This window comes from Pelodiscus sinensis, chromosome 11 (assembly GCF_052426305.1).
Source record: "Pelodiscus sinensis isolate ZL-2025 chromosome 11, ASM5242630v1, whole genome shotgun sequence".
NCBI classification, from domain to species: Eukaryota; Metazoa; Chordata; order Testudines; family Trionychidae; genus Pelodiscus; species Pelodiscus sinensis.
In genome coordinates this window covers 18857505-18876812 of record NC_143062.1, presented here as the reverse complement: position 1 = coordinate 18876812, position 19308 = coordinate 18857505, and the positions used below count along the sequence as shown (strand labels likewise).

Here is a 19308-nt window from a genome sequence, read left to right as displayed (position 1 = left end):
CCACAGGGGTGGGTTGGGGGTTCAGTGGGGAGTGCTGGGCTGTGGCAGGGAGGGGCTGGGCTGCACAGAGGGTTGCGTGGGGGGCAGAGGGCTGGGGCACAGCAAGTGCTATTGTCATATGGGTGATTCCATTCCAGTCTCCCTCCCCACCCTGTCCTTTGCTCTTGGGCCATTATCACGACTCGACTGTTGCCCCACCCCATCCAAAAGCGGAGAATGGAACCCAGGCGTCCTGCCTCCCAGGGCCCCCACTTGAACCCAGCAGAGCACGCTCCCCACCTATACTAGGAAGCAGCTAGGCCTTGTCAGCCTCCCTGCTGGCCAGTCCAGAGCAGTTCTACAGAGCTGGTTTTATAGAGGCTGCAAGGCCCAGGAGGCGGAGTTCTGCTAAGGCCAGAGGGCTTGGGGCCAAGCAGCCTTTCAGAGTCATTAGGGCCAGGTACCCCTGTGATGAAGAAGAGTCCAGGCTTCCAGCCCCCATTGCAATTTCTTCAACTGCCTTGATCTAGGAGTTGCAAAACGGTGGGGTAAATGCGGAGAAAGGGGCCAGTTTCAGACAGACAAGCCAGGCATCCGGGGCAGGGCCTGCCTCAGTATCCAAGAAACTGGGGCAAGAGCTTGTCCTCAGTGACCCCCTAACCTGTGCACCTGGCTGAGCTGGCTCTTAGGGAGCGTGCGTGGGTGGATCAGCTTATGGAGGGATTAGTGGGGGCAGGCAGGGTAACAGCACCTGCGTGGGGGGAGGAACAGTGCCACGTCTGAAAAGGGAGGGGCAGAAGGGCTTAAGACAGGCAATATAAAGAGGGTTGAGATGGAATAAATACAGGGCATCTCTGGGAGCAATGTCCCTCCCAGACCGACAGGCAGCTCCAGCTCTGTGCACCCTGGGGCAAGGGTTGCAGAGGCACGGTTCTCTTCCCCACCCCAACCACCTACGCTGGGCCAACGGGGGGGGGGGGGCAGGTTGCTGATTAACCCCATCAGGATGATAGGTTAAAGTCCAAGGAGTGAGAGCAGAGAGAGCCCATTCACGCACACTGCTTGTGCCAGTTAAGGTGAGAGGGGGGGCAGAGGATACTACCTGCTGCAGCTCTTGCAGTCTGTAGCAGAGCTGGGAACAGAACCCAGGAGTCCTGGCTCCCAGTCCCACCCTACTCCCACCCACAGCTAGCATAAAACCCACGAGTCCTGGCTCCCCACACCCACAAAAGCCACACACACAGGCTATGCCACAAACACAAACCTTTTATTGAGGCTGGGACAGAGTGACAAGACAGCACCAAAGCCTTAGGGTGGGAGGGTAGCGCTGGGGAGACTCGGGGAGGAGCCAGGAGCTGGCGTGCGTCGGAGGGGACCAACTGGCATCTGAGCGTGCAACCCCCACCGGGATGGTTCTACAGCAGGCATGAATCCAGAGGGGGAACTCCCAGCATGCAATGCTCCAGCACATCCAGTGGCAAGGGGAAGAGACAGTCCATTCTTCCTTGGACCCACAGGTCAACACTGGGATTCCTGCCCAAACTGGCCTGCACCCTCAGAAGACAGAGCTATTCCCATATAATGGGGGAGGGGGGCACTGTGTGTTTGGAGGGTGTTCAGATGGAGGGGCACAGAGTTGGGTCCCATCCACTTCCCGCACTCAGAACTCATCCCCCCGCCCTTGGCACCCTCGTGTCCTCATGCCCCCATTTCACCAGCGTCCTTCTGTGACGCACGGGGGCGTGCGCACCTAGGTCTGCGGGGTGGAGTAGAGGCTGTGATGGTGGCTGGCCTGCACAGTGACCTGGGAGAAGAGCAGTGGGGTAGTGGGGGGCTGCCCCCCCAGCCAGTCTGGATCCCTCCCAGTCCGGCCAATGGCTCCATACCAGCTGCTGCTGCCCAGTCGGCCTGCCAGGCTGCAAGGCAGAGAGAGGAGTTACAGGGAGTGGGGGACCCAGCCCCAGCACACCAACCCCCATCCCACTTCCCAGAGCAGGGTTCCCCCATCTGCCCCACCCAACCCCAAGCAGACAGAAATCCAGGGGTCTTAGCTTCCAGCGTGCAATGCTCCAGCGCCCCAGCAGCAAGATCGCAAGAGGGTCAGTTCTCCCCCAGGAGCCTTAAACTCCAATGGAGTGGGGAGGATCCTGAGAACTCCCTTCCCACCCATTAGTCTTCCCTGACGGGAGTATTACCTGCTGCTCTCCCTGGGGAGGGGCTCGCTCTAGTACTGCCCGGGGATCTGGAAGGTCAAGGGGGGGATTACCTGCTGCCCTTCCTCCGGGGGGGCCCGTCGTTCTCATACTGCCCAGGATGGTCAAAGAAGTAGGACCGGGAGCCCCCAAGCTGACCATTGATGATGTGGCCAGCACTCTGCAGGGGGATAAGAGAGAGGCTATTGCTTGGGGGGGGTGCAAGGTTTCACTTCACTGTCCCCCTTTCTCTTAAGTGGCTGCAACCCACCAGACTGACCCACAGGACAAGGGCTGTTCTGTGAGGGGAGGTGTAGATTCCCCCCCTGTGATACCTTGTGGGGGATCCCCTCCTATCAGATCTGCCCCCCGCCTGATGTAACAATCCTGCCAAATGGGGAGCAGTATCCCCCATTTTGCACCAGCCCATCTGTACCAAGGGAAGGGAGTTGGGGGATCCTCACTGCTCTGAGGCACACTGTAGGGGAGACCTTCCCAACCTTAGAAGCCAATTACTGACATCTCAGCAGGCCGCTCCCCATCGGCATAATGAGTCCGCAACTCCCTCTGACTGTGAGTTGGGGCACAAGCTCAGAAAACACAATTGCTGGGGCAGCAAACGCTGACAGGAAAGGAGCAAAGGGAGCCAGAGGCCTATGGAGCTAACACAAGGGCTGCTAAACAAGAGTTGTGTGAGCCCAAAAATCAAGAGACCAAAATAGGCATGTTGGAAATCAGGCCTAACTGATGGACAAAATACTGAGGGGCTGGGCTGTCCTGCCCTTCACCCTATTCAGGAGCCCTTCGAAGATAAGGGCTGGGGGGACTCAGGTTGGCAACATCCTGGGACAGAGACAGGAGACCAGGAAAAGAGACTGCCTGCCTGCCCCCCATCCCATGGGACCTTGGAATGTACCATGACATTGTTGGGCCTTTGCTGTGCTGACCCTAGAAGATGCTCTCATCAGACTGGGCCAAAGAAAGGCCCAGATTGCCACTAGCTTTATTAAACCCAAACACCAGTTGGGAGAGACTGTCACCCCCACCCCATGCCTCCTTCCCCACTCCCTTATTTCTTGTCTTTCCTCTTATGCCTCCTGTCTAGTAAGTGGCTGGCTTAGCCAGCTCAGACGGCCTATTTTGCAACACTGCCATACTCCTGTGCCCAACTTGTGTTTCTCCAGCAGGGAGGCCTCAGTGGAGGGCTGGCCCCACAGATGGAGGCTGCACTTCTTACTTGGCCAGGAGTTTTAATTTCCTGTTGTGCATTTGTCTTGTTTTGTTCTCTAGGGACCAGGGCTGAACCTTAGTAACGACACCAGCTCAGCCTGTCTGAATGTATCTGGCCTCTACTTATTTCAAATGATTTCACAGATTCACCTACTTAACTGTACCTGGTACCCAAGATTCAGAAGACATCTAATGGGAGGTTGCCATGGGGCTGAGCAGACCATGGCCTCCACTCAAAGCTCCAGTTAAACTCTGGCTAGAGCCGGACAGTGCAAGAGTCATGACAATGCCTTTGATTCTGTGTCGTTATTCCTTCAAAATTAACCCAGTAGACCCTGCTCCACTCCCCCAACCCTGGGCTCCCACTGCCCCACTCACCAGGTCCTGGGGAGGGCGGTGGACCCGGAAGAAGCCCACCAGCAGGGCAGTTGGCAGCAGCTCCCACACAAAGAGGATGAGGCCAAAGACCAGATATCCTTGGTCCCCCAGGTCAGTGATCAGATCCGCCTGGAGGAGGGAAGGGGAGACAGCTCAGATTCCTTTGGGGGTCTGGCCACCAGCCAAAGCAGGGTTCTGCAGAAGGGCTGAGATGCTGCCCCTCAAGAGCAGAGAGCAAATAGTGAGGGAGTGATTATGCCCACTCCCCCAAAAGGGGAGAGCTAAAGACACCAGTCACCCTGGAGAGGCTGTGCCCGACTCACATGATCCCCCCCACCACACACATCCCTTCACTATGCCCTACAGCAGCGATGCGCAACCCGTTTTGTTTTCCTGGCTCAGCACCCGACATACATGCAGCGGGGGTAGGAGGAGTGGTAGGGGAGCAGACCAGCGCTTTAAATTAAAGGGGCGGCAACAAAATGTTCTTGGCTTTTTTTTTTTTTTTTTTTGCTCAACAAAAATGTTCCCACCTCTGGGGGTCGCAAATGAAAAAAGGTTGAGTACCACTGCTCTAGAGCCTCTTCCCAACTACCACATGCACCATCCCTCCCAGACCTTTGGAGCCACATACTCCCTCAGCTCCACAATCTCTGCCCCGCAATACCTTGCAGGCCCCCCTCATCTGCCTCTCCATTGGTGCCACCCCCCTCCGTAGAAGTCCTGCCCCGCCACACTGACCTGGTCTGAGACATTGTACCAGTCGTAGTCGAAGGAGTCCAGCCGGGTGTGGGAGCTCAACGCCAGGGCCACTAGGTTATAGCACGCACGGCTGGCATGCAGCAGCACCATGGTGCCACCAATGGCTGCTGTCTGGCACACGGTGGTGCCCTGGGGGAGGGAGGGAGACAGACAGATGCAGACACCATTCCAGAGACCTGACCTCCACAACCCATACCCACAGGACTCCCATCAGCCCCATATCCCCTGACCCCACCAGGTAGCATGGTCTCTGGCCAGTTGCTAGATGGCACCCCTAGAGGGGAAAGCTCCATGACCCATTCCCCACACACCCCAAACCTGCCAGTCTCCCCACCCTGGGGTCAGGTGGGAGCCAATGCCCCCTAGAAGTGAAGGGCCCCATATCCCACCCCTAACACCCCTCAGCCAGCCAGTGCCCTGGCTCTGGGCCTGGATTGGAGCTAGTGTCCTCTAGAGGAGAAGGATGTATCTCACCTTGGCCTGCAGGTAAAGGCTGGTGCTTGGTGAGCCACGAGCCACAAGGCAGAGGCAGAGCGCCAGAGTGACAGCCCCCAGCACAAAGAGCGAATCGTTGATGAGGACTCGGGTTAGCACCACGGCCCAGGGCTCAGCCTGCCCCATCCGTACCACGAAGGCACAGGCCACGTTCACGGTCAGGAAGAGCAGGCTGGTGCCCAGGCAAGCCCCACGCACAGCCAGCCTGCAGGAGAGACTGAGACTGGGGAGGGAGCCTGGAGATATACTGCTCCCCTCCTGTCCTGGGGGTGGGAGATCTGCCCCCCCAGGTCCCTTCCATCCCTGCCAGCTTCCCTGCCCTGTCCTCACCAACCCCTCCAGTTCCCCCTTCCCCACTCAGGGCAGCTCCCTTACTGTTCCCTGCTCCTCCTACTCTCCCCAGCTCTGCTCCCCACCACAGGTTCTCATCCCTGCACCTCCCTCATCTCTCCAGCTTCTCTCCCTTTGCCCCAGTTCAATCTCAATCAAGCTTTGCTGCTGGGCTCAAAGGATGCTATTGGAGAGGAAGATGCCCACTCAGAGAGCCAGCCCTGTCCCACTTCTCCCTCCAGCCTTCCTGCCCAGGAAAGAGGGGTGGGCACAGAGCCTCTATGCTCATTAGGCCAAAGCCACCAGCACCAGGGAATGTAGGGGACAGAGCCAGGGTGAGAGGGCCCCAATTCAGCTGAGTGACTTCTGGGTTTTATCCCTGAGTCTGGAAAGGGTGTGGAGTGTAGTGGGTTCCAGTGGGATGGGGACGTCAGGATCCCTGAGTTCTATTCCCAGCTTGGGGCGTGGAGGGCCAGTAAGTGACCACATGGATATGGTATGGGAGGGATACTCACAGGCCTTTGGTCATGTTCGGGTGGTACTTAGCTTTAGCCTTGAACACCACCTAGGGAAGGGGGACAGAGTTAGGGTCACAGCCTAATGGGCACCCTCCACTAATGCATGCCCCTTGCAGCGTGGCCAAGAAGGCAGAATCCAAGGGAGATGAGTTACAGATCATCAGCAAACAGAACACTTCTCCCCAGCAGCAAGCGCAACCCTCCCTGTGCAGCCCCTCTCCTTCTTCAGCCCCCCACAAGACTCATCACTAAGGCCAGGATTTCATTACAGGATTTCATTCCCCACCCGCCTCAGCAAGCCCCAAGGACAGACTGCTGCAAGAGGAAAAAGGCCCTGTTTCTCAGTCCTCAACCCGAGTCAGATAGTCCCCTCCCTCCATTCCACTCCTCACACCCACAAATGCGACCCCAGCTGATCTTCTGCCCCATGCTGAAGTCCGCTCCATAGGGCTCAGACAAAACCCTCAGCATAGGAGGACAAAACCCTCTGGGGTCTAGATACTCTTATGACCCCATCATTGGGGTGTTGGCACCTCCACAAATATTTATGCAAGCAGCATATAAAGAGAGTTCTGTCCTCAACTCTGAGAGAGGAATTGAGTCTAGTGGGTTAGAGCAGGGAGCTGGGAGTCAGGACTTTTCGGTTCTGTGTCCAGATTTGGAAGATGAGTAGTGGGGATTAGGGATTAGAGAAAGGGCTGGGAGCCAGGATTCCTGAGTTCCATCCCCAGCTCTGGGAAGCGCCAAGCAAGGAAAAGTGACACCACATGTGCAGAAACCCAAGTTGGTGGCTTTTCCTCACACAGCTGAGCTGTGCAGTTCCCCTCCCCCCAAAACTGATTTACCTGGGCAAAGTAGAGGTTCATGAGTGTCAAAGTGAAGAACTGGAGGCAGACGGGGCAGCAGTAGAGCAGCCAGTAGAGGAAAGGGCCCAGCTGGTTGGCCTTGAGAGTGTTCTTGAAGTAGAAGGAGAAGAGTGTGGTACGGAGGGTGGCCCAGAGCAGGCAGAGGAAGAGGAAAACGGTCTGATAGCTGAGCTTCTTGTGCCGGTAGAGTAGCACCAGCCACAGCTGGGCATAGACTGAGAGAAAGAGTAGAGCATACAGGGCTGTATATAGTGCTGTGAGCCCCAGCTTGACTGCCGGAGGGAAGGCTGGTGTCAGGCGCTGGGCTGGCACAATCACTGTTAGATTGCTGGCAGTTTGCTCCATGCCCAGCTGTCTCTTTGAGGGGAGAGTGCGGGGGGGTGGGGGGGGGGGAGGAAGGACTCAACTAGAGGAGGTCTATAAGGGCAGGCATCTCCTGAAAGCAGGTGGAGGATGCAGCAAGGCCAGCATGGAGCAAGGGAGGTGGATTGTAACACAGAGGGTTTGAGGTACCAAGGGGGGATACCCTACACAGGGAGTTTATCCTGCGCTGAAGGGTGCTATTGCTGGGACAGCTTGTCCTAGGGGGTTTCTTTAGGATAAATCTGTCTGTCTTAGATAAGGGGTACTGATGCTACAGGGGCAGGGCTCAGTGTGTCCTAGGCTAGGTGCTGCTGCTTTAGGAGGGGGCACGGTATGTCCCAGACTCAGGGTGCCACTGCTATGGGGCACAGCGTGTCCAGAGATCAATTCCCTGTCTGATGTGCTGAGTCCAGCATGCAGAGGGAGAACCAGCTCCCGTGGATGTACAGGGAGGGGGGGGGTTCCAGCAGATCCTGGACACCCCCCCCAACAGTTCCCCAACAGTAGCACCAGCTGTGGGCATCACAGCCTCCCCCACAGGAAGAGGCAAAGTCCTGGGGCACAAGAGCCCGCAGGGGCCCTGGCAGGCTCAGGCTGCTTCATGGAGAGGGACAGCCCAGGTTAAAGGCTCGACAGAGAGCTTGGCCCGATTCCCAGCTGGGGCGGGTATGCTCCTGCCAGGGGACAGCCCCCACCCCTAGCACCCTCCCAGTCCTACCCAGCCTCACTGGACACCAGGGTCCCCAGCTCACGAGGGTCTCCAGGTTAGAGCCCCCGGCCCCTCCAGCTGGGGTCCCGTCAGCGCCTCCCTCTCGCTGAGAGTCCGCCCAGCACGAAGTGCCCGGACCCAGCCCAACGGGGAATCCTGCGCAAGGGCCCCTGGCGCGCCCCTACTCTCCCTTTCCCCTCCCCGGGGTCCTCGGACGGCCCGGCTCCCTCGCCCCCCCCACTAAGAGACCCCCGCCTTAGTGTCCTCGGACGCCTGGGTTCCCCGGCCTCAGTCGCGGCAGCGGCGATGACAGCAGCCGGCAGCGACTAGCTGCGCAAACTGCGTAACCTTCCCCCACGCAGGAGACGGCTCCGCCCCCCGCGCAAGCGGCGTAAGCCAAAGCGGAAGAGCCCCGACCATAGAGAAGCGAAGCCGGGGAGAGCGTCATTTCCTGCCGCCATCTTAGTTATGGGCAAATGAAGCGCACACACACTCCAGCCAGTGCCCCCACTATATCCCCCGGAGCCCATCCAGTGACCCCGAATAACCCCCCAAAACCCCGATATGTCACGACCCTAGTCCAACCCTGCAACCCCATAACCCCTCCCCCTGCACTCCCCTGTGCCCCCACCCTGCTGCCCCGCAAACCCCCCGCCACGCCCCAGTCGCCCTGCTGGCAAGGGGCTGAGGGGTGGCCGGGGTTGGTGCAGGCAGCCTCATGAACCCGGGGCGGGAGAGGGGGCCAGCTGTGGCTGAGGTCACCAGGGGGCAGGGCTTCCCCCGTGATGTAGGGCTCGCTGATTGGGCACGGCGGGTGCCAGTCCCTATTGCCGGGGTGACTGAGGCTAGGTCCGCGATCCCGGGTGTAACTAGGGGATTGATAGCACCCCCCCCCCCCCCCCGGCGGGTGAGTGGGGGAAGGGAAATCCCAGGAGCTGAGGGGGAGACTCGGGGATGGGGCTGGAGGCGGAGCGGGAAACGACCCCTGGGAGTGGGCGAGGGGAATCCGGAGGAAGGGGCACGGGGGATCAGGCAGTGCTGGGATATATGTCGGGGAGTCCTGTGCCCGAGCGAGGGCCCCGGGGCTATGCACCCCCTGACACCCCGCTTCTTTTGCAGCGCGGCGCCCGGGCGCCATGCCCCGCCCCTGAGCATGTTTCGCATCCAGGAGTTCCCGGACGAGGTATTTCCCGGGCAAGAGCAGGAGTCGCCTGCTCCCCCTGAGTCGCAGCGGGAGGCCACGTCCTGCTCCAAGCAGCTAGGCACCCCGGCAGCTGGTGAGACCCCCGCATCCGGACTGGAGGGGACAGCCCTGGACTCAGCATGCTCATTTCCCCCCACCCCTAGAGCATTGTCCACAATGGGGGAGGGGCTCAGATCTTTCCACAGGGGCTCTTCTGTCCCCTGTAACTCAGCTCCTTGCCCCTCTCCCTGAGATTCCCAGACCTTTCCCGGGAATTTCCCATCCCTAAAAAGCCCTCCCCCTGCGGGTGTCAGCCCCTGATCTCCAGTTCTTCCATTTCCTATCCCTGCACCACAGACCTGCGAGGCCGGATTGGCTCAGACCCCCCCTTGGAGCCAGAAGTTCCGGATGAACCAGGTGGGGCATTCTTTCGGGCACGCTCACGCTCAGCACCCCCAATCCTCTGGGCTGCCATGCGTTACGGACGGGAGCTGCGCAGGATGAGTGATGAGTTTGACGTGGCACTACAGGTAAGATAGGTGTAGAAAGGGTGGGGGCACATTGCTAGGGGATAACACCCGGGGAGGAGGGATGAAATAGGAGAAGGAAGGACAATCTTTGGATGTCATTGGTACAGTCAAACCACCAACCCAGTGAGCTCTTACACCTCCAGGTCTCATGTCTAAGACCTGTGGCTCACATTGGACCCATAAGATGCTGGAGATGGGTGGGAGGCAAGTTTAGAGAAGCTAAAAAGTCCTCCTTGCTCACCACAGAGGGAGCTCCCCTCCAGCACTACTGCAGGTGGGCCTGTCCTTGTGTTCCCCTCACACAGATTAGGTGGAGTGGCATAGCTCAGCTGGCCAGGGCCACCAGCATGCAGGCCCATCAATCAGAGAGGCAGCCAGTTGACTCACCCACACAAGGGGGGGGGGGCAGACATGGAGCACTGCAGAGGGGCATGAGAGAGAAGAAAGGGAGGGAATAATGGGGGGTGTTTGTCAGGAGAGCTTGCTATGTAGGGTCAGTATTTGCAACTGAGGCAGTTGCAGTAGGAGTGTCCCCACTGTGCTCTCAGCATCTCCCTCCTCTTCCAGGTACTGCCACGTCCCAAGAGTGCAGGCACAACAGCCCAGATGCACAGGGGGAGCAGCTGGAAAGAGACCTTACAGGCCTGGCTTGGGCACAGACCTGCCCGTGATGTTCCGCCTAGGAGCCCCAAGTGACTGCAGTCCCCCTGCTACTAGGGGGATGAGACCAGTTCCTTGAGAGACTCCTCAGCAGGATGCCAGTGTCTTATGAGAGGACAGAAATGTTAGGGGAGCTTTTTATGGGGTATATTCCCCCAAATAACTTACTCCCTACCCAACACTGGGGGTAGGCAACAGCCCATCTCATTATAGGGCGAGTCCCCATCCCTATCTTTGGAGGGAGAGGAAAAAGGCTGGGTTTTCTACACTGTATGGAAAAGCTGTAATAAAAAAACAGATATTTTCTATGGCTGCCTGCACTAGTTTTTATTACATCGCTGTAGTAATGGTACAGATACTGTCACACATCCTAGGCATAAGACAGACATTGATGCCCCCCACTACTTCCCGGACCCAGCCACACATGTCTACCATCATTCCTTGTCCTGCAACACCATCTCCCCGCATTCATGCCTGCCTGCCACTGTGCTTCCTCACCTCCAGCCACACATCTTCACCCCCACACCTTTCTTTAGTACTGCCCCAGCCACATGTGCCTACCAACCTGTCCCCCTCCTGCAGCAACACTTTCCAGCCATGTCTGTCACCCTGCCTGCAGCACTGCTCCCCACCACATGCATCTACAATTCTGACACTCCTGAAGTACCACCCTTTCAGTCAGGCATGTCTGCCAACCTATCCCACATGCCTGACACCCTCTCAGCACAGTCCCCTCTCCCCCAGATCACATGCATCTACCATCCTGTGCCCCTCCTGCAGCACTGCCCCTCCAGCCACAGACACACACATCTGCCACTGCCTCCAGTGGCCACATCTGCATGCCACCATGCCCCACGTTACTGTGTTTCCCCACTACAATGTACCTGCCGCAGTGCCACCCTTCCAGCCACAAGTTCCATCATCCCTTTTCCTGCAATGATGCCCCCCAAAACACATTCCTACCCCCCCAACACCACCCCATACACACATGCACCTTCCACTTTATGTCACTCCACTGGGGTCCCAGCAGTAGTGCCTGCTGCAGTCCATCCCCGCCAGCTCAGCCATGTCCTCTGGGCTGAGGTCCCAACCCCAGAGTTGGGCATTTTCAGCCAAGCGCGTGGGGCTGGCAGACTTGGGGATCACCCCCACACCCTGGTGCAAGGCCCAGCGCAGAAGTACCTGAGCAGGGGTGCGCCCCCGGCGCTCTGCCACCCGCTCTACTTCTGCCCGCCTCAACAACTGCCCACAGCCAAGTGAAGCATAGGCCTGGAGATGGATCCCATGGTGCCGGCAGAAGTCCCACAGCTCCCGCTGGGGCAGCTCTGGGTGGAACTCCACCTGCAGCACAGCTGGTGGCACCCGGCAATGGGCCAGCAACTCCTGCAAGTGTTGTAGGGTGTAGTTGGAAACACCAATCGCCCGTAGGTGCCCAGCATGGTGCATCTGCTCCAGTATCTGCCAGCTCTCCCAGCGTCGCTCCCAGTTGCCCTTGTCCTCTTGGGGCTTGCCCTGTGTGCCTGGCCAATGGATGAGATAAAGATCCAGGTAGCCGCAGGCCAGCTGCTCCAGGCTTCGCAGGCAGGCAGCCTCAGCTTTGGCCTTGCCCTGGTCCTGTGGTCCCAGCTTAGTGGTGAGGAAGATGTCAGAGCGTTCTAAGCCATGAAGGGGAAGCAGGGCCCCCAGCGCTTGCCCCATAGCCCTTTCATTGTGATAGACGGCAGCTGTGTCAAAGGAGCGGTACCCATGGGCTAGGGCAGCTTCCACACACTGGGACACCAGCTCAGCACCCTGCAGGCGGAAAGTGCCCATGCCAAGCAGGGGCATGCGGGTTCCACTGTTCAGAAGCACAGTCTGCTCCGTGGGTCTGCAGAATAAATAAATGCAGGTGTTAGGCGGTGCCACCATGGCTTTCAGGGCAGCCAGGGGAGAGAAGGCCGTGCATGCAAAGCCAAGCCACAATCATGCACGAGAGGGAGGGGACGCCCATGCAAGCCTGTACCACAAGCACCCAAGAAGATACGCATGTGAACCTGCCCCACAAGTAGGGTCTCGCCCTAGCCTGCACCGCGAGCGTGCGCGGGATGTCTGTGCAAGGCTGCGCTTACTGACCCTGCATCGCCCTGGCCCCAGGTGGCCCGTGCACTCAGCTCCTGCTGCCCAGACCCCGCCCCCTGCACGCCCCGCGCCCAGGCAATCCCCGGCTCTGCCCTCAACATCACCCACCCGAGCGACACACCCGCCGGCTCCATGGTTCTAGCGCAATTTCCTCCACGTGACCAGGGGCGGGGCCAGGACCTTCCAGGACCATCCCCGTCGTGGGGCGGAACCACTGGCGCCGGGGCCGGAAGTAAAGGCGTAATAAACGGCTATCGCGCGCTGCGCATACCTTCGAACTGTCCGGCTCCTTGGCGGGCACGAGCGGTGCTGCGCTGCTGCAGTGTTGCCGCTCTTCCTGGAGCAACATGCAGCCCATGGTGCACCCTATGTCAGCGTGCATCGTGCATCGTGCATGCACGTACCTCACGTTGCACTTCTGCGCCTTCCCAATAGGGGTGCAGGTACCCTGTATTTCATTCCCGTAGGCCAGGCATAAATCGTTGCACCCCTGACTTTAGGAGTTTAGGTGTAAATCAGTGCATGCACGTAGACCATGCTGTATTCCTGTGCCTTCTTGGGAACAAATCAGGATGCATGTATCTACCTTACACTGGATCCCTGTACCTTGGTATAAAACGGGGTGCATGTCGCATGTATGAATCCCAGACTGCATCCGAGGCTTAGCTAAAAATTGTGGTGCACAGAGCACACCTCTCGGGTACAATTCAGAACACAGAGTTTGCTGAGTCTGCTGTTATCGTCCTGACCAATATTGTCTCTGTTTCTTTGTACTCCCTCATCTGTTTCTATTCATCTGTTGACACTGGAAGGGCAGGATTTGTCCTTTCTGGTTGTACAGTGCCTAGCACAATGGGGTCCTGGTCCCTGACTAGGGTTCAGTGCCATAGTAATACATATAATAAAGGGAGAATGCATGTACTCCACATTGCACTCCTATATAAATCCTTGGTACCACTTCCATGTTACACCTTTGCATCTCATGGGGGTGCATCTACACTGCAGGGCTTAACTAGAAATAAACTATATAAATCGAGCTACATCAATTGCATATCTTATTTCGAAATAGCTTATTTCAAAATAGTGAGTATTTACACAGCACTTATTTCCAAATAGAGCACTCTTCCTCTGACTTCCCTTATTCCTCTGGAGTTGGAGTAAGAAGTCCTCCAGCTTGACAGTATTTTGACACTATTTCAAAACAACTGCCTGTTGTGTAGATGCAGACAACGTTATTTCAGAATAGCTCTAGTTATTTTTGTTGCAGTGTAAACATACCCTCAATAATAAATCAGAGTGTATGGTGCATGCACCAACCCTACACTGCATCTTGCACCTCAGCTACACATTGGGATGCACATGCTTTTATGCTGCATCTCTGTACATCAGCTATAAATGAGGGTGCACACCAAGCATGAACCCATGCTTCATGCCTGCTTCTCAAGATGCATACTCAGTACATGCAATGTGTATGTGCTTTTATTGCTATATGGTGCATGGTCTCTACCTGCATGCTGCCTGTTATGTCTCTTTTCTTATGAGTCTGCATCCCATGGTAACAAAGTTGTGATATGTGTTTTCTGATGTGTACATTGTGGACATCTCCTGTGAGCATATGCTTATTGTGGGCCCCAAGCCCACTCAGCCCCATACCTGGGGGTATGCCAGGAAGAATCTCCCCAGGCCTGGGACCCAACACCAACCCTGTTACCCTCCCTCAATCCCATGGGCAATCTCTTCCACCCACTCTACCCTGTTACCTACCAGTCCTGACTCTGGAGAGCTGACCCTAGGGAGCTGTCCCTTCCCCAACACTGCCCCATTAAACCCTCACCTTTCGTGGAAGGTGGAACCCCCACAATTGTATTTCCCCTTCCTCACTTGACCCTAGGGAGCGCCACTCCCTGCCCAACCCTGCCCCTCACATGATACCAACACGTTGTGGGACACCCCCCCCCCCATCACCCTCCTTGTCCTGATGGACCCCTCATTCACTGTGACCCCTCTGGCTTCGGGAAAGTCCCTCATCCCGCCGACCACATTATCTCCTGCCCGACCCGGGGGACCCCTTTCCCCCGAACCCTTCATCCTGCCAACAACGAGGGAGCCCCCCCCCCCCCCCCCGCTCTCCATGGGATGCCAGGATGAGACTCCTTGGAGCAGAGTTAGGATGGGTCTGTAGGTTGGAGAACTAGCCAACGACCGCCAGAGGGCGCCCACTATCGCTATCTGGGCGCAGCTTGAAAACACTGGTGAGGGGGCGCAGAAGTGAATGAATCCAGACCGAGCCCCCCGCTCCCGATTCTGCTCCCAGACCCCACAGTCACTTCCCGCCTCAGGGGAGACCCCACGTATGACGCAAATCCTGACCCCCAAACCCCCTCAGCCCTGAGGGTCTACTTGTCCCCCCGATCCCACTGACCCCAAAGCCCCCACCCCAAAGAAACACCTGACCCCTAAAGACACCTCTCAAGCACAAAGGGGACGCTCTCGCTTGACCCCCATAGCCTTTCGCTGTCCCCAAGGAAGCCTTCATACGGTACCGATCCCACAGCGCCTCCCCCACTGAATGGGAGCCCCCCTCCCAACCGCCCTTCCATCGCCTGGGAGCCCCCCCCATCTATATCTCCATTACCCCTCCATCGCCTGGGAGCCCCCTCATCTTCCAGCCTGGTGGCGTCCCATCCCTCCCTGCAACCCTAGCAGATTTCAGTGCTGACCTGCCAAATTGCCCCTGCCCCGCCCGAGCCGGCTCTAGCAGAGGAATATACCTCCCCCCCCCCCCCCAGTGCCGCCACTAACCTGTGCGGAGACATAGTCCTGTCCTCCGCCCCGCACCGGATGAAACGCTCGGAAAACGCCCACTGAAGGGGGGACTTCGGGACCCCTCCCTCCCAGTGTGGGGGAAGGGAAGATGCTCCCCCCTCCCCAGCTCTCCAACCCTCTCTCTGGAGAGGGACTGGGAGTGGGAGCTCCAGGACCAGGGTGGCATGAAGTGGCTTCATGGGATTAGCGGGGTTGGGGGATCAGATAAGGACACAGACTCTTCCCCCCACTGTCTTGGAGCCGCAGCCAATGGGGGTGTCTGAGGACTGCGAGGAGAGGAGCAGTCAGACAGGATTACAGAGTGCGCGAGGGAAGGGGGTGCCTCCCCCAGCCAGCGCTCCCACCCTCCCCTACGGACCCCCTGCTGGGAGAGAGGGCTGAAGTATCCAGGACCCCCCCCCCCCCCCCCCCACACACACTGTCAGGGCGTCTACCCCCTCCCTACAGCGCCCCCTGCTGGGAGAGTAGTTGCGGAGAATCCCCCGGAAAGCGATGGGGGGAGGTGGGGATACGAGCAGGTGGGGAAGCATTTGGAGGGGGATTTGGGGGCTGAGGGCATGTGCTGGAGAGCGGTGTAGGGGGAGCGTTGGGAGGCAGGGTCTGAGGGAAGGGAGGGAGCTGGGGTCGGGGAGCAGCAGAGACGCAGCTGGAAGGTGTCTGGCTTGCAGGCTGTCCGGGTACTATTTTGCAATGAGGCTATTGGGGACCCCGGTGCACTGATCTGCCCCCTGCTCGTGCTGTTTTGCACTGGGGGGCCCCTCCCCAGGGCCCTTCTCCTCCCGTCTCCGTTGGCCGTCTTAGGACACCCCCCACCATTGCAGGCTGCGCACGGTGCCCTCCCCAGTCATCCATCCCTCGCCAGGGTGGAGCATGAAGCTGCCAGCCGGAGCATCCTCAGCCTGTCCCCGGCAGCCGGGCTCGCTCCGCCGTTTTGCTGGTGCCCGCAGCCTGGCGGCAGAAGGGACCCCGTTCCCCCCCAGTTCGGGGGCCATCTCGGCTGGGGGGCTCTGCAGGAAGGGGCGGAGGCACAGGCTGTGGAGGGGATCGTGCCGACCCCCCCTCCCCTCCGAGCGGCAGATGGACCAGTGACTCCAGGAGCATCCCTGTGCCCCTCGAGCGCCAGCTAACGGGGGCCCGCTCCTTTGCTCCCCACAGATCCGAGCCCCGGCGGGGGAGCGTGTGCAGCCCGCCCCAGGGGGGAGGTGGTGCGGCGCCCTGACCCCACAACCAGGTAAGGGGGAGGCCGAGAAGAGGGGAATCTGCCCCCCGGAGCTAAGCTGGGAGGTGAGTGGATGCTGCCTGGGGGGAGTAGCGACCTGCCCCCCGCCCTGACTGATGCCCAAGGAAGACCCCCGGGGGTTCTGGGTGGGGGGTATTGGGGAATGCTGCCTCTTTTACATTCTTAATCCCCCGGAATGGATTGGCAGCCCCCTCCCTCCATGAGGAAACTTGCATAGAAAGAGAAAAAAGGGGATTGGGGAAAGGTAAAATTATGGGGGGGGGGGCGATGGAGGCAGCTGATCCGTATGTACCCAATTCTGCATTCCTAGGCTGTCTTGCTGGGGCGGGAGAGGAGGACCAGACACCAGGGCTGCCACAGGGGGAAAGCTGGGGGAAAGGGAAGGGTGGGGAAAAGAATCTGAGAGATTGCTGACATGTGGGCCTTGGAATGGAGATTGGGGGCACAGGAGACCTGGCCATAGCCGAGGTGTTGGGGTTTCAGGGACCTGGCTCTGGTTTGTGTGGATTTTTAAAAAATGTTTGCAGTCTGCAGCCACATGGGGCTGCCTCCACCCTATAGAACTGTCCCCTAAAGCTGATGCTTCTCCCACCAAACTTCCCCCTGCAATCTTGGGGAGCTCCCCCGAAAGCTCTCTTTCCAACCTGTGGGCTCCCTCTATCTTCCATAAAACCCCCACCTGGGGCTCTTCCCCCCTACAGAGCCACCCCCTCCCCAGCTCTGGCAACATGGGGCACTGAGTCTCTGCTCTGGGTCTCACTGTCCCTCGGTGCTGTCATCTTGCCCCTGGGGCTCTTCCCCCCGCCCCTCCGCTCAACCAACTGTCCAGGAAATTCTGCTGCCTGACATGGCCTGGGTTCAGCTGCCTTTTCTTTGGTGGGGGAGGGAATCTTCTCAATGGGAGGCCATGGGAATCCCACACCCAGTACTGGAGTAGCCTGGGGTCATACATGAAAACTGGCCAGGAAATGGAAAACACCTTGTATTCGGGGATGGAGGCATGTGTGCAGTGCTTCTTATGAGAGGATAGGAGACATGTGTGTGCAACACTTTGCATGGTGGATGCATGTGCAACACCCTATAGTCACTATGGTGCATGTACCAACCCAGCCCTGCATGTACAGGGACACTGTGCCTACAGTAATGGTATACACCCATGCCGGGCAGCACACCTGGCAATTCACAGTCACCCATAGCCTTCTCACCTGGAGCAGTGCCCTGCACACTCACCCATGGTCCCCAGGCACCTGGAGCAGTAACCTGCATGCTCACCCATAGCACTCAGCACAGCGCCTTGCACACTCAAGCACGGTCCCATGCACCCAGAGTAATGCCTTGCACACTCTTCCATAGTTCTGTTCAGACTTTCGTGAGACCCTCCTAGAAAATTCAGGATGGAGGCACCTGGCACAGTCTAAGGTGAAGTTCATGTGGCCCCCCAGCCAACCTCACAGCTGCCATGCCTACTCTTGCCATCTTAGTCCCCCGGCCTGCGGAAGATGGTCTTGTGCATGTTCACTAGCACAATATTTGCACACTCACCCCACTATAAGTGAAACCCTGCCCCACCCCGACTGCCCCTTCGCACACACCACCATTCCTTCATGTACCTCTTGCAAGTTCACATTCAGACTGCAGAATGTCTGGGGAAAACTGAAACCCCTTCCCACCAGGTGTTTTTACACAGGACTGCAGCCCACTTGGAAAAGGGCATTCCCACCCCATGGGGAGGAGGCTCCTGCCTCCAAACTGGGAGGAGAGTTGCAGGATGGAAAGTGCAGGATGTAAAGTCCCTCCACCACCATGTATCCCAAATGGGCGGGGGAGGTTGCAGTTATAGCTCAGCCTGCAGAAAGGCAGCCCAGAAAATGGGATGGGGGGTGAGCTTGGAATGGGGTGGGGGATGGCAAGGGGCACAAGCTTTCTGGGGATGAGTTGGAAGGAATGGAAGTCAGGGAAACATGGAGAATTCTGGGACATTCAGTGGGGCAGGAAGGGACTGGGGCAGAGGGCTCTTCCAGGCACTGGCCCTGGTCCCATTTTTGGGGAGTCTCCAATTGTGCCGCCCCCTTGCCTCAGAGGGGTGTTTGTGTGTGCGCATGTGGTTGTGGGGCAGATTACTGCAGATCCCTAAAACCCATTAAACTAGGCAGAGGAAGGGTCACCCTGCAGTATCTCCAGTTCCAAGACCACGGAGTCACCCCCTTCCACACAAGCACAGGTTGAGTGAGGAGCTGGAGTGGGGGCAGACTCCAAATTCACAAGCTCTGCCAGCAACTGGTTGGAGGGGTACTGGTGTGGGTCTGAATTCTCAATTCAAGGCTGGCTCAGGGGGCCACTTCCATTTGCTCCCCCTGGCCCTGCCATGGGGCCAATCCTGCTGTCCATGCAGACTGATGGGGCAGCTAGTCCCACCAGGGCTTGGAGAGCGCACAAGAACCCCCCTTTTCCAGAACCCAGCTGGGGCAAGTGCCAGCCCTGTGGTGCCAAGCTGGTCCCAGGCCCCATTCATGTCTGGCTGGTGCTGTTTCTCAGCCCACTGAGCACAGACGGGGCCTGTGAACCAGCTACCAGCGCTGGTGTGAATCATTGGCATGGATCATGGGGCACAGAGTCAGAGAAGCCTGGAGTCCTGGCTCCCAGCCTTCTCCTCTCCTGCCCTCCTCCCACTGGAAGAGCAGAGAGGACTGGGAGCCAGGACTCCTGGGTTTCATTTCCAGCTCTGTATGGGGAGTGGTTCCACTAGCTCAAGACTCCTATTCTTAACCCGCACCCTGTCTCCAGGAGGGGAGGAGGATGCAGTGGGCACAGGTGGCTGACCTGGGATGCACTGTGTTTTGCAGTCTCAGGTGTTAAAGGGCCAGGGTGGGTATTGCCATGGTCATGCTGGGGAAAGATGGGGCAGAAACAGAACCCGGAGAAAGGAACC

General features: G+C 58.2%; 3 protein-coding genes across 5 annotated transcripts; 1 reads left to right on the top strand and 2 right to left on the bottom strand.

Moving 5' to 3' along the window:
* Positions 1-1225: 1225 nt before the first annotated feature.
* On the bottom strand, positions 1226-8329 carry GPR137 (G protein-coupled receptor 137). Its single transcript, XM_006129652.3, has 7 exons — positions 6730-8329; positions 5882-5931; positions 5016-5241; positions 4521-4670; positions 3780-3908; positions 2246-2352; positions 1226-1895 (listed from the first exon to the last, which is right to left on the bottom strand). The coding sequence occupies exons 1-7, from the start codon at positions 7093-7095 to the stop codon at positions 1730-1732; spliced, it is 1194 nt and encodes a 397-aa protein (XP_006129714.2). The 5' UTR covers positions 7096-8329; the 3' UTR covers positions 1226-1729.
* Positions 8330-8535: 206 nt separating this feature from the next.
* On the top strand, positions 8536-10503 carry BAD (BCL2 associated agonist of cell death). The gene is made up of 4 exons (XM_075939071.2): positions 8536-8671; positions 8942-9099; positions 9363-9535; positions 10103-10503. The coding sequence occupies exons 1-4, from the start codon at positions 8541-8543 to the stop codon at positions 10229-10231; spliced, it is 591 nt and encodes a 196-aa protein (XP_075795186.2). The 5' UTR covers positions 8536-8540; the 3' UTR covers positions 10232-10503.
* Positions 10504-10506: 3 nt separating this feature from the next.
* On the bottom strand, positions 10507-12919 carry LOC102449948 (uncharacterized). Of its 3 annotated transcripts, none has more exons than XM_006129650.5 (2): positions 12422-12919; positions 10507-12062 (listed from the first exon to the last, which is right to left on the bottom strand). In XM_006129650.5, exons 1-2 carry the CDS (start codon positions 12445-12447, stop codon positions 11198-11200), a joined length of 891 nt encoding a protein of 296 aa, XP_006129712.3. In that variant the 5' UTR covers positions 12448-12919; the 3' UTR covers positions 10507-11197. The 3 variants fall into 3 exon arrangements, with proteins under 3 accessions (XP_006129712.3, XP_075795177.2, XP_075795178.2); XM_075939062.2 differs by lacking the exon at positions 12422-12919 and adding an exon at positions 12308-12417; XM_075939063.2 differs by lacking the exon at positions 12422-12919 and adding an exon at positions 12198-12324.
* Between the last annotated feature and the right edge of the window lie 6389 nt (positions 12920-19308).

What these genes read in the sequence shown, in the direction of transcription:
- GPR137 (XM_006129652.3), bottom strand. Translation starts at nt 7,095, where the DNA reads ATGGAGCAAACTGCCAGCAATCTAACAGTGATTGTGCCAGCCCAGCGC. An exon ending in CCGAACATGACCAAAGGCCT is followed by an intron (nt 5,242 to 5,881) that starts GTGAGTATCCCT and finishes TCTCTCCTGCAG; the next exon opens with GCTGGCTGTGCGTGGGGCTT. An exon ending in GGTACAATGTCTCAGACCAG is followed by an intron (nt 3,909 to 4,520) that starts GTCAGTGTGGCG and finishes TCCCTCCTCCAG; the next exon opens with GCGGATCTGATCACTGACCT.
- BAD (XM_075939071.2), top strand. Translation starts at nt 8,541, where the DNA reads ATGAACCCGGGGCGGGAGAGGGGGCCAGCTGTGGCTGAGGTCACCAGG. An exon ending in GCTAGGCACCCCGGCAGCTG is followed by an intron (nt 9,100 to 9,362) that starts GTGAGACCCCCG and finishes CCTGCACCACAG; the next exon opens with ACCTGCGAGGCCGGATTGGC. An exon ending in AGTTTGACGTGGCACTACAG is followed by an intron (nt 9,536 to 10,102) that starts GTAAGATAGGTG and finishes CTCCTCTTCCAG; the next exon opens with GTACTGCCACGTCCCAAGAG.
- LOC102449948 (XM_075939062.2), bottom strand. Translation starts at nt 12,414, where the DNA reads ATGTTGAGGGCAGAGCCGGGGATTGCCTGGGCGCGGGGCGTGCAGGGG. An exon ending in TGGGGCCAGGGCGATGCAGG is followed by an intron (nt 12,063 to 12,307) that starts GTCAGTAAGCGC and finishes TTTATTCTGCAG; the next exon opens with ACCCACGGAGCAGACTGTGC.